Below are 13,489 nucleotides of genomic sequence, written 5' to 3' on the forward strand. Positions count from 1 at the left end.
ACCCATTATCCTTTGATTAAATTTGATTCATACAAAAACAAAACAAGAATCAGTATCAGTCGACAAAATATTTTTTTTTCTATTTGTTAATAAATCTTTTTATTTGGACAGGAAATATTAGACACATTTTCCCGTAACTTATTATTATTATTATTATTATCAGAAATACATATATGTGTTTATATAGCGAATATATTGAGACCCTATGGATGCTTGTTTCTGCCAGTAAAACAACAACAACCAAGGTTTGAGTCAGAAAGTCGAATTTGGAGATATTAACCAGTAATGCATTTTTCAGTGGCGGAAACACGTGGTCCACGTGGACCTGTAGTACATAATAAATTCCTGAGCATTAATTTTTGATTTCATCTATAGATTTTTCCTAAGCATTATTACGCTATCTAGTGGCACTAGGGTGAAAGCAACGTTGCGTGACGTCACCACGTAATGCGCTTGCGTAAAATGTCTACGGAAGTATTGGTGTACGATCCACAGCTTTAACTGCCGGGCACAACTGACAGCTCATAGTTGCTCTACTGGAATAATGTCTGGTGCCGCCGGTTTGTAATGCGGTCGAGATAAGAGTTCCCACACTATGGCAGCATTATGATTCTTCTTCGTAGAAAGCAGCGGACACCTGGTATACTCCACACCTGACTACAGTTTTCACAGAGCCAAAGGAAGATCAAAATGAGCTCTCAGGACATACTGCAGAGTGTGTCCACTCTAGCGTCCTATAATGTGTTGCTACAGGTAAACAAACACGGTAGTGGATGTGTGTTGAGCATTTGCAGTATTTTTATTTATTTATTTATTCATTTATTTATTTATTTGTCCGGTTTTATGTCCTCAGGTAATGTTCCGTGTGCTCACCTTTCTCCTGAATGCCTTTACGCTGCGGTTTGTGTCCAAAGAGCTGATTGGGGTGGTCAATGTCAGGTAAAGTTTGCAGGAAAACAACACAATGGTTTTCGGGCTCCAGCCGCTGTAACGTGTCCTTACGTGTGTCTTTATTATGCAGGCTTACACTGCTGTATTCCACATTAGTGTTTCTGTCCAGAGAGGCTTTCCGGAGGGCCTGTCTGAGCGGGCAATCGGGCAAAAACCACAGCTGGAGACCAGTTATCAATCTCCTATGGATGACGTGAGTTGATTAGATGATAAAATAGGCATTCTGATTTTCAGTTTTTGATGCTCACATGTTATTTCTAATTTTTCAGGGTACCCCTTGGTGTGTTATGGGCAGTACTGCTGTCATATGTGTGGCTTTGGCTCCTAGAGGTCCCAGATGCTCACACTGTCCCTTACTACAGTCCTGCTGTGGTGCTGTTTGCCTTATCTGGGGTGCAGGAGCTCCTGGCGGAACCCTTGTGGGTCTTGGCTCAAGCTCACATGTTTGTCCGATTGAAAGTGGTGGCTGAAAGCTTGGCAATGATCGCAAAGTGCAGCATAACTGTGGTGCTGGTGGTGTTTTCCCGTGAATGGAGCCTTTACATCTTTTCTGCTGCTCATGTAAGAAATCAGCTGAAGTATCAGCTGCTTTATTTCTGCAGATATTTGTTTGAACTTTTCACGACTTTGTGCTGTGTTCACTTTTTCTAGTTGGTGTACACAGGGATCCTGGTGCTATGCTATGCTGTTTACTTCATTCGTTTCCTGGGTTCCAAAGAGGCAGCGAGGAATAGTTTCCCACTGCGCCGTGTTAGAGATTTGCTGCCCCGCAGACAGTATGGAGAGGTACTTGACCTTGCACGTCATTATGCATTACTCATCACTGATCCCATCAAAGTCACACTGAGTCATTGCATCTGAAATCACTGTGTGCCTTCTGCTCGACCATCTCCAAATTTGCATGCTAAATTTATGGTACAAAGTTTGGATGTATGTAATGATTGCTGTGAAATATTCGCACTGAAGATCAAATCATTCTCTCTCTCTCTCGATCTATCGATCTATCTTTCTGATTTATGAAATTCCTAGTCGCAAAAATTAAGAAAATGGCATTACCATTCAACTTTCATGCTGGTAGAGCAAATATGACAATTTGTACCACAAAAACAATAGCAGACAGTCTAACCTGAATAGAAGAAAACTCTATTTTGTGCAAAGTTTTCATTTTTGAGACCCACTTTTAAGGCATGCACACTGCCCTGAAGGAATCAAATCATTCAGATTAGGTTTAAACTAAATGCCACAATGTATCATTTTCATGTATATTACAATATCATAGACAGCAGCCTTCGTTGCAGCAGTCAGCATGATGATTACCTGATCCCTGCTTGCCTGTGGAAGTTCTGGCGTTAAGGTTAGGTTTGGGTTACACTGCCTCAGATGCCTCAGGGAAACAAAGGCCTGAAAGTGGGTGGATAGGCCATTAAAAAATCTAGAAAAGTATTTAGCATATAAAGCTAAAAATTTATATCCAAGCTTTGTGCTTTAATGTTTTAGGTAAATTAGAGACAGTCAAGCAGCAAATGTTGTAAAAATCTGATTATTTGTGATTATTAATTATATTTTGGTTACTATTCACGGCGGACATTCTTAACCTTTTTCTGTGTTTAAAGCCGTTAGTCGACAGGAATCTAGCGCGGCTCACTTGGAGCTTCTTCAAGCAATCCTTCCTGAAGCAGATCCTGACCGAGGGTGAGCGATACATCATGACCTTTTTGAACGTCCTCAGCTTTGGAGATCAGGGTGTTTATGATATCGTCAATAATCTGGGCTCCATGGTGGCGCGCTTCATCTTCTTGCCAATTGAAGAAAGCTTCTACATATTCTTTGCCAAAGTGCTGGAGAGAGGGCGCAATGTCAAAAGTCAGAAACAGGTCTGAACTGTGGACGTTATCTCAAACAAATGTTTGTGAGCGGCTATGCTGGAATTGTTGATTTGACCTCTTTTTGCTGGTTTTTGTTATAGGAAGAAGTTGCCATTGTCGCAGAGGTCCTGGAGTGCCTGCTGAAACTGGTGCTGGTGATTGGTCTGATTATCACAGTGTTTGGTTATGCATACTCTCACCTGGCTCTGGATATTTATGGTGGCTCTCTCCTTAGTAGTGGGTCAGGTATGTGAGCTAAAATCCGGTGACAGGAGACACCAGTATATGACATTTTGCTTTGCTGGGAATTTGTAAAATGTGTTTCTTTATTTTTTAGGGCCCAGTTTGCTGCAATGCTACAGCTGCTATGTCCTCCTGCTTGCTGTGAATGGTGTAACAGAGTGTTTTGTTTTTGCTGTCATGAGCCAAGAAGAGGTTGACAAGTGAGAATGCAGAAACACACACACACACACACACACACACATATATATGTATATAGACACACAGTTATTTTATAGCGTGTAAACTGTCATTTAACACTGAGTTTATGTCCTCAGGTACAACTTCATCATGCTATCCCTGTCTGTCTCCTTCCTCTTCCTGTCATACGTACTGACAGGTTGGGCTGGCAGTGTTGGCTTCATACTGGCAAACTGCCTCAATATGGGCCTCCGTATCTTACACAGCCTGCTTTACATACACCGGTACTTCCAGTTGAGTCGGTGGAAACCTCTGCGAGGCCTGTTGCCCTCCCCTCTCATACTGCTGGCGTTGGGCGTCAGTGGAGTTGTCACAGCAGTTTCTGAGGTTTGTTTTTTCTCAAAACAGGAACTTTTAAGCTGCGCTTTTAGTAAACATACTTATTATTATTTTTATTCTGTAGAAGTCTGTGATCCTAACTGGAGCATCTGTTTTCTTGTCTCCAGGCTTTTTTCTGCTGCGACAGCGGCTTGCTTCTGAGGCTCGTCCATATCGGCGTGGGGGCAATATGTCTGCTTGGTGTGGTTGTAGCTGTTCTTCTCACAGAGACTAAGCTTGTTCAGTTTGTGAGCACTCAGCTGCTGCCTCGATTCAGAAAGAAGCGCACTTAAATTAGACGTAAAACTGTTACACCTGACTCAAAGAAGTCGTGTGTTTCCACTACAAACTGAGCCGGGGAACAACCTTTTCTTTCTAAGGACCTCACATGTGTCATGAGCGTGTATGAATCTGTGAGTTTTATATGAAAAATGAATGAATTTAGTTGTGGGTTTAAAAAAGTGGATGTATTTTAATAAAACTCTTTATTGTTTTACACAATGACCATGACCACTGTATTTATATCTGTGGTGTTTTTCCAGGAATTAAATGGAAAAAAGTTTGGTTTTAAATACTGCGTTTATGTGTCGCTCACCTACCTCTGTAGCTGTTTTGGTGAAACAGTTGTGCACAAACTAAGGCAGGCGCTCTCAGTGTTGACTGATTGGAGTAGAGTTGTATTTAAGAAGCAGTACAACATGTTTACTAAAATGAAATGAAATGCTTGACTTCTGCTACCTTACTTTGACCAAATATTTTGTTTATATTGTGAGAAGTAGTTACGTTCTTGAGCCTTGATTTGCACTAGTATTTTTTTTCCCTTTTTTTAGAAAGACAAGTTTGAGTTCAGTGCTTAAGTCAACTCAGCTACTTTGTAATTGTTTCCTTGTCTGATAAGACAGCCATTTAGTTGCTTTTCTTGCCCCTAAACTAATTTCCACTGAATTTGGGGTCTCCGTGGGGTTGAATAATGATGTAATTATGGAAAATGAACCTATCCCATCACCCCAGCAATTTGCACAAAGATGGATGGATGGATGGGTGTGTGGGTGGGGTGACATTCTTTTACAGCAGGAAAAATTAAGTCTCCTCTTAAGAAAATCAAGTACTTATCTCTTGATTCACATCTTATAAACTTTGAGTTTAATTTGCGTGGCTTGTTTATTGTCAGCGCTGTTAGAAAGCAGCTGCCCAACCACGCTTGCAAGATTCCTACACCTCCGATTTATTCAACAAAAAGTAATGCCACAAGTTGTAGAAGTGTTTCATTTTCTAAGGAAGAAGCAGACCCTGAGAAAAATAGGAGGGAGAGATCAAGAGGAGGAGTCAGTTCCCTCATTACGTCATTTATTATGTGTTAGGAACAGATTTATTGCCCACTGGAGACTGACTCACTGTTAGGTTGTGTATATATATGAGAGTGTGTGTTGGGTTCGGCCTGTTGGAGAAAGAGAGCCCGCTGGAAGAAAGAAGAGAATTTATTCCAGGCCATCTTCAGCTACTCAACAATCATGTCTCAAGTAAGAGTAGTGTTTGAGCTTTCAAAGCAGGGCATAATTGTTGCAGAGACGGGGACTGTCAGTAACCTCTATGTGTTTTACTTTCCCTTTACTGCCTTTCAGCCTAATCAGGAAGATGAGCAAATGCAGCGTCCTGAAGTGAGAGAAGAAGACCTGACTGAAGCAAAGAACAAGCTGGGTGCTGCCGGGCCTCCCAAGAGCAAGACAATGGAAGTAATGGAGGAGTGCGGTAAGGACACTAAACCAGCAGATGAGAGCGAAAGAAACTATTCTGCTTTCTGTAGTTGGTTAAGCTAAGACCACACTGCAGCCGTGAGTTAATGCGAGGGGCGTTTCTCATGATGCTCAAGTTTCCATTCCATATACAGAGAAGAAGAAAAAAAAGAAAGGGGTTGTAATGATGGGAGATTCCTGTCACAGTGTTCCCTCTGACACGGAGTGGGACACAATGTACTTACAGAGCAAATATTTGTCTTACATAATCCTCTTCACTGCTGCATTTACAGTGAGATATCCTACTGCTGTTTCCTGTTCTTCACAGAGAAAATGGGTAAAGTTGCGCCCTCTGTGTTCAGCAGAGCGAGGTCAGGAGCAGAGACTGCTTTCAACACTCGCTCAGGCCAGCCAATCAGAAAATAGGAGAAAACCTGACCGTGGCTGAATCACACCTGCTCCATGTTCATGTGTTTGGATCAGCTGTTTTCTTGACTTACTTCAACCCAAGGAAAATCTTGTTTAAAGCAAATTTTTTCTGTATTTTGTTATGACAAAATTTTACACTAGATTTATATTGATAGTTCCTTGAATTTTAAGAAAGGTGCCTAACTGATGAACTCAGTTTCAGTGTTTAAAACAGATATTTCTTGATCTGTCTGATACGACTTTTTGTTACAGAGTGGGAGTATAAAGTAGTGTATGCAGTACACTTCAGAAAAACCTTAATGATTTTAATAATAATAATAATAATGAACAGAAAGACAGATTTATTCAGCAATGATGAAATTACTTTGCAATAAAATCTCTTGAAATGATGCAAATTGTCTCTTCTTGCCCGTCTGTTATTACATGAGATGCTAGTAAACTTTACTACTAAAATCCAAAAATAAGAGGCAAAACTAAGAAAATTTAATTTTTCCTTTTTTATTCCAAAACTTTCCATTGACAAATGGAACAAATAAAAATTCATCTGAACAAAACTACTACAGAAAGCAGAGGCAGGGACACCGGAGTGAGTTACAGTGAAGGGCAAAGATGATAAAATGCAATGAACATTAGAGTGAAACTAGGATGGACAAATACAATGATCACAAGTTTTATTTCATAAACTTGTGATCCTGATCTTGGAGGATTTTTGCTGAAGACTTGGCGTCATAGAACAGCTCATTGATCTCTTCTACCTGCTCCCTCTCCACTGTTTCTTTTCCCTGAACGCGGCCCAACAGACTTGCCGGCGTCAGCAGCTGTACAGCGTATCTGAGACAAAACAGGAAATAGGAAAGACTCAGTACACCCACACACACATATTTATAGTAAACCTGTTTATAGCAGAAGATAGTTTAATGGGTGCAAATCCTACAAGAGCTTTACTACAGTATACAGTCTTATCTGTAACTTTATACATGTTGGTCTCAGTGACGTAGCTGAGCTATTCTAATCCCTTTGAACAAAGTTGTTTTTGTTTTTTTTTAAACATCTGGCAACAGTTATGGCTAAACAAATTTATTACGGTACGTCAAAAACAGAAAGAGTACACATGAACTTTTAGATTTTGTTGAGCAAACCGTAACTGAGTTGCGGCATCTCATTATAACACACCCACACCCAGAGTGTTTGGCCGTACCTGAGGGTGGTCTTGGTGCCAATCTCTGCCAGGTGTGTAAGGGCCTCCTCGCTGATGCTGATTCCTTCGGTCTGAGCCCGAATCTTGATGATCTGCAGACCACAGCCTCGTTAGTGACGCATGCACAGACAGTTTGATGTCGCACATCACATAATCCACAGAAATTGGTTTTCAGACTTACCTGCTTCATCTCCTGTGGTGTGTACAACATGGTGCGAATGATCATGACTCTGTCCAGCAAGTCCAGAGGAATGCCGTGCGGAGAACTGATGTCCTCTGTCCCCCTGGTCAACAAAAACTTCTTAAATCCTGAAACTGTTTTGTTTTACCTTAAAAATAAACAAAAACAAAATGTGCTTCTCTCCATAAAGCACTTCTCACCTGATTAAACAGTTTCCCCTGTTAGAAGCGAATACGACAATGGGGGCGATGCTGCTTTCCAGTGCTCGATGGAGGTACGTGAAGCATTCAATGTCCAGCATGTGCACCTCATCCACGAACAGCACGCCGGGTACGAGCTCAGCTATACCTTGGTCTATGTAGCGGTTCACCACCTTGTTGATCTCAGCACGCAACTTATCTGCAGCGAGAAATTGGCAGTGGGTCAAGAACTGAAGACAACTTGAGAGATTTAGTCTGAATTAGCTGTTACACCGTCTCTACCAGTGATTTCTGTCTTTTTGGGCTTCATCAGTTGTCCCATCATGGAGAGAATGTCCTGGCCTCCCTGAGATGAAACAATGAACCGTTTATAAAGAGTGCCAATATAAAAACAATCAACTTTAGGATGTATACAGATGTGTTTATTCCAAACCGATGCTACTTTATTATTGCAGTTATGTACCTGGGGGCGAGCATTTGCAACATCCAGGTCATGCAGTGTGACATCTTGGACAATCTCCTTCTTTTTGTGGACATCACCTTTGGGCAGCGGAACATACTCCTCTGCCTCCAGGTCAAACTCTGTTGCAAAGGTGTCACAGCGGCCTTGTCTCTGCAAAGGCACAGTAATAGAAAAGATTAATGTCTCACATTGCTGCAGTCAACAATGAAGGGAAAGGTACCACACTGCAGGAGGGAGAGCAGATGTATGACTGAACTCAGTGCCAGCCCACTGCAGGAACAAGGGCATGTGGCTGAAGGATGAAAGAGGTTCAGAAGGCAAGTCATGAGGTGGCTGTCAACAGTAACAAATGTGTCGCCCAGCCCTCCTCCTTTACCCTCTGACTAGAGCCGACCTGTGCTTCTGGCCCACCTGCACTGATTAAAAGAACCGCTCCTGCAGCCTTTCAGCACAGGCCGCAAGCCCCACTGTTGGTAAAGAGGCACTGTGGGAGATGGAGAGATAAATGGAACATGAAGAGCCGCAGGAATGAGAGGCTCATTCCAGAGTACAACACAAATGCAGCAGGGTGGAGAGAGATGAAAGCATGCCACCATGAAGGGTTGAAGAGGACAAGCAAGATGGAAAAACCCTCAACTTTGACCCGACTAAGACGTTTTTTGGAAAAAACATTTTTCATCTGTAAACTATACACAATCTGGTAAATGAACAATCAGCCATGATCAGTTTCTCGCTTTTGCCAACAACCAAAATGTGCTGCAAATGTAACATAAAAGCATAAAAGTAAAATAGTTTACCTTCACGGCTCCGCTGTTAGCTTCAATGTAGATGACGTCTCCCACCTCCACACGCTCTTTCTGAAGACTCTCGTAAATACTGGGATCCAGCTAAGGAAACACAACAACTTTAAATGTTTTAAAGCAAAACGCTGGCCTAGCTTTGGCTGTCAGCATTATGTTTTTTTTTGGCCTTTTTCAGCTTTATTGACAGACACAGTGAAGAAAGGACAGGAAAGCTGAGGGAAAAGATATCGGACTCAAGCCCGGGCCGGCAGCTCTCAGCCATATAGCATGTGGTCGCCGCTCAATGCACTGAGCTAAACCGGCACCCTGCCATTAGCATTATTACATCAGACTATACTTGAAATCTAATTTCCCTCGGCAGCATTAACCTGATTACTAAAACTATAATCACAGTTAGAAAAAAAAAAACAACTGAAAGCTAAATTTGAACAGAAGTCATTAACATATTGATAATATGTAACTGTTGGTGCTTTAACATTGGTCCTTATTTGCATTACTATATGGCTTGTTCACACAACATAACTGAGTTTCCAACAGAAGGAAAACTACAAACACAAACTAAGAAAGATTAAAACTCTCAGTCTGACCTTGAGCTGCTTTGTGCCTTTGGCAGTCTTCAGACCGATGATGACGTGGCTGATGGTTTTGCCGTAGCCGCCCATGGGATTCTCGGTCTCGCATGGGGTCAGCTCTGTCACCTCCCCTTCATACACCTCCTTTGTTTCTTTGATGCGCAATCCTGAATATGGCGCAGCATTACAGTTACACATTTACACACATACAAACTTATGCACAACCTAATCTGGTCTTTATATTCCTACATGAGCTAAGCCGCAGCATCCATTGGGTCACCGAGCAACGCATTTTATTACAGAAAAGAAACACGTGTTCTGTGAAATGACTGGACATTGTTCAGTGTAACACGATCATGCTCTTGTTCCTGTTACATGCAGCACACAGGTGTCTAATCCTCGGTGCTGTGGGGCACAGAGCAGCTCTAAAGGCAGGGACTGTCCATCAGGGTGCTGTTATTGACAAGGTGATGACAACGTTCAAATGAAACCTGGTCTCTCTGAAGAATCTGCTCAAGGGGTGGAGTGAATGTGCTAATGACCACGTCTCCCTCCACCTTGGCTCCATTTGCTGCCCACTCAACAGGTAGCATCAGCAGTCTCAGATCCCCTTTCTGCCATTCCTTCTCACCACCTTTATAAATCTGCTTTACAGTGTTACCTTTCAGCTCATGACAACTGTGTGTGCAAGAGTTTCTTTCTCACTGCTAGTATGACCTGATCTTTTCCCACCAGTACAATAGAAGAGACGCATAAAAAATATTATTTTTAAAAAGACAAAATTCTTTAGGTGTATATCAATATTAAATCTAATTAAATCATTAGGTCAGTTTCTTATTTTCTTACCAATTAAGCATTTGGTAATAGTAAGCTCATTTTCACTTCTACAAACTAAATGCCCAACAGGTCACAGCCCATCGAGTAAACCTGGAGAACAGAAAACTAAAATCTGAGTTAAAAATCTATCCAACACTCACCAATCGCCCTCCTGAAATTCTCCATCAATACTTCTGTCTTCTTGATTTCAGATGAGTAGACCTCACTGCCGACCATGGGGCAGAATGGTACCTTGTTTCCTAACTCCTGTGCCATAGCCAGGGCGAGGGCAGTCTGAAGGTGCGCAGGCAGGAAGAAATAAAGACGCATGGTTAACAAACGCTTCAGAGATATCTGCTATATTAAATTAAACCTTACTGCTGAACACAGCACACTTACCTTTCCTGTTCCAGGTGGCCCTGCCAGTAAAACGGCCCTCCCTGCCATCTTTTTTGAGCGGATCAGCTCAACGATGATACCACAAGCCTGGAGAATAAGACAAATTAGACTATTATGCACACGTGCAAGGCTTAAAAGCAATACAACTAACTAGCAGAACAACTAGCAAAACCCCCACTCCTGAACCCAGGCGTTATACAACCCTGTTGAAGAACTGTAAAGCACACGAGGCAACGCATCTGTTGTGGCTAAAGTCACACTCTGACACAAATGTCAGTTCCTTTAATGTGGCTGACAAAAACAATTCAATTCAAAGCCCACCCAGTGGAACAAAAATTTAGCAATTCACATCTGATTTAGTAATTAAGTATTCTACTGATTAATCAAGTAATCAGACGAGAAATACATTTGTCTTATTAATAAGCAACAATAAATATTCAAACGAGAAAAAAAACAAACAAACACAGGTCTTTTAAAATGAAATGCTCATTGGTTTCCATTTTAGAAAGTAGAGTGCTTAAAAGTTTAACAGCATACGACTGTCAAAAAGTGCAATAATGTCATAAAATAAGATATACATGAATCTAAAATAAGGCATTAACTCTTTTACTCTGTGTTCTTGGGACAGGGAGGCTTTCTCTCATTAGTAGGAGGCAAAAAGAGTTCCGATGGTGTTATATCTCATGGATGAGGTAGATCTGCTGTGTGTTCATGTGTGTTTTTGTGCATCTGCGTGTTTAAGTGTGCTAGTGTATCAGTGAGTGAGTCTGTCTGTAATCCCTTTAAGGGTGTGTGGCGTTGTTGCAATGAAGAAAAGCGAGCAGATCGACATTCTGAATGCCACCCTGAGCGTTGATGTAAACAAGATGTTATGATCATATAGGTGCTATTAATAATTAAGTGTCCACCCTGCAAAACCTCATTGTTCTACTCTGAAGACTGAAAATGAAAGGAAATCATGCATTAGGGATCGAGAATTTACTACTATTACATTTAAAATCCGTGGACTGCAATGAAACTTTAAAGGAGCTTATTTGCATAGACTTGCTTTTTCCTAGTGGAAATTATTGTTGTGTTTTTATATCAGCATTGTTCTTTGTTGATTGTTGTGGTAAAACGTTTCATCTAGAAATGTGCTATATAAATATGTTTTACCTACATTCTTTAGAAAAACATCAGCACTGGGTGCAGCGCATGTAGCAGAGTACACATCAGAGGTGGGCAGGGTCAATGTAGGATTTTTAAGAATGAAATTAAAAAGTCAATTTTCTAATATCTGATTTTTTTTATCTGTCAGAAATATAAAACATAAACAGATTTCCCTAACATTTGTTACTGTAGTAATTCATTAATGCTCTGGTTGTTGCTTCTGTGGCGTTCCAAATAACAGGGAAGTTGCAGAGTGCCCTCTGATGGACAAACTATGCAGTGTCAATACGTCGTTCTCTAGTCTCCTCTTTATATTTTTCCCCATTTTCACTGTTAAGGCAGTATAAATGTCAATACTAACAGACCACCAAACAGTTATTAACTGTTGATAAACCTACCCTGCTGATAAATGAATCAGGCTCTAGTCTACGGGTGTCAAACATATGGCCTGGGGCCAAAATAAACCAAGCAAAGACTCCAATCCAGGGAACAGGGAACTACCAGAACCTTTTCAGCAATTATTTCTTTCAGTTTAAGACTAAAGAATCATGTTGACAGAGTTCTTTTACTATTTACTACAGTAAAATGTCTATATCATGTAGAAAAACTGAGACATGCTGTTTAAATTGCACGTCTTTATCTTATGTTAAGATATCTCAGAGATTAAATGTGCAGTTATACACTGATGGAAAAGAGTTTCACTGGTCCAGCCCACTTAAGATCAAAGATGGATGTATGTGGCCCACAACATAAAATGAGTTTGACATCCCTGCTCTAGTCTTTACCATAACTTTGCTATTTAGTTTGTGAAAAGCTTTGCTGGGTTAACAATGAACCTGCAATATTTAATTTTCAATAAAACTCACACTAACTTGCAAATATATCAGTTTGTACATTCAAATAAATATTACTTACCAATGTCAGTGGCCACTGATCATTGAATTGGTGTGTTACATGAGTTTTGTGGGTGTACATTTTTAAATATAGTGTGACACCCTGAAAGACTTTACACCACTTTTTTTTATTAGTAATGATGATTTTTTTTTTTTTTAATTACCAGCACAAAATGGGAATAAATAGCAAATAAAAAGATAAATACAAAATATTGACAATGGCCAACAAGAAAAATTTAAGTTTGTATCCCATTAAAATTTGTATCAGCTCCCATAATTCACTGCTGTTCGGGATCATTCTCTTATTTAATTTCCCACTTAAGAAAAGGGATATATTAAACCACATTTGAATGTTAAAATGGCTTTAAATAAATGTAGTTCATCTGGTTGCCCTTATTGTACCTGTACCCAACAGCAGATCCGTTTTTCTCAACTAGATCCATCAAAAACTGATACCTCCCTGCTGTCCGTTAGAAAACAGTTATTATAAATTCACAATTCATACTTTTAATCCAGATTAAGTTAAAATATAGGGATGTATATACCGTCTTCTTATAAGTCAGCGTCTGTCTGTCACAAACCGGACCCGCAAACGACAGCGACCCCATTCAATGCTAATAGGATTAGCACTGTAGTGTCTGTAAAGCACTCAATTGTCCTCGTAAATATTCCCTTCTTACATAATATTCCCCCAAAAGAAAAAAGAAAGCAAATGACGTGAAACACGAATATTACCTCTCTTGCAGCCTCCTGACCCACGAGTCCACATGCTGTCTGTTTAGCATTACCGGCCTCGTCTAGCCCCAGTCCTTTGACGTGACTGTGTGAAGCGATCCTCTGCGTTTTTGTTGTGCTTTTTACCTCCTCGATCTTCATAGTTGCGTTATTTGTGCAAATGTATTGTGTAAAGTCTGCCAGCTGCGTTAAATACACATATAATCTCTAACACGAAATACCGCCTCAATCGGCGCCTAAACTCAAAACACAGGAAAATCTGTTTCCATGTGGGTTACTAGGGAAAATAAGCGGAAGTGATACC

The 13,489-nt window shown here is 40.7% G+C and overlaps 3 protein-coding genes across 3 annotated transcripts; 2 read left to right on the forward strand and 1 right to left on the reverse strand.

Moving 5' to 3' along the window:
• Nucleotides 1–452: 452 nt before the first annotated feature.
• On the forward strand, nucleotides 453–4,118 carry rft1 (RFT1 homolog). The gene is made up of 10 exons (XM_084928362.1): nucleotides 453–753; nucleotides 854–939; nucleotides 1,022–1,144; nucleotides 1,221–1,512; nucleotides 1,603–1,737; nucleotides 2,565–2,825; nucleotides 2,918–3,062; nucleotides 3,154–3,259; nucleotides 3,374–3,623; nucleotides 3,743–4,118. Exons 1-10 carry the CDS (start codon nucleotides 691–693, stop codon nucleotides 3,905–3,907), a joined length of 1,626 nt encoding a protein of 541 aa, XP_084784488.1. The 5' UTR covers nucleotides 453–690; the 3' UTR covers nucleotides 3,908–4,118.
• Nucleotides 4,119–4,299: 181 nt separating this feature from the next.
• Nucleotides 4,300–6,165, forward strand: mustn1a (musculoskeletal, embryonic nuclear protein 1a). Its single transcript, XM_084928364.1, has 3 exons — nucleotides 4,300–5,134; nucleotides 5,237–5,363; nucleotides 5,676–6,165. Exons 1-3 carry the CDS (start codon nucleotides 5,126–5,128, stop codon nucleotides 5,771–5,773), a joined length of 234 nt encoding a protein of 77 aa, XP_084784490.1. The 5' UTR covers nucleotides 4,300–5,125; the 3' UTR covers nucleotides 5,774–6,165.
• Nucleotides 6,166–6,258: 93 nt separating this feature from the next.
• Nucleotides 6,259–13,484, reverse strand: ruvbl1 (RuvB-like AAA ATPase 1). Its single transcript, XM_084928363.1, has 11 exons — nucleotides 13,186–13,484; nucleotides 10,409–10,495; nucleotides 10,171–10,303; nucleotides 9,209–9,360; nucleotides 8,616–8,705; nucleotides 7,819–7,968; nucleotides 7,638–7,701; nucleotides 7,356–7,554; nucleotides 7,156–7,258; nucleotides 6,975–7,066; nucleotides 6,259–6,607 (listed from the first exon to the last, which is right to left on the reverse strand). Exons 1-11 carry the CDS (start codon nucleotides 13,324–13,326, stop codon nucleotides 6,448–6,450), a joined length of 1,371 nt encoding a protein of 456 aa, XP_084784489.1. The 5' UTR covers nucleotides 13,327–13,484; the 3' UTR covers nucleotides 6,259–6,447.
• Nucleotides 13,485–13,489: the final 5 nt, after the last annotated feature.

Source organism: Perissodus microlepis, chromosome 5 (genome assembly GCF_051167445.1).
Source record: "Perissodus microlepis isolate ML-2025 ecotype Zambia chromosome 5, ASM5116744v1, whole genome shotgun sequence".
Classification (NCBI taxonomy): domain Eukaryota; kingdom Metazoa; phylum Chordata; class Actinopteri; order Cichliformes; family Cichlidae; genus Perissodus; species Perissodus microlepis.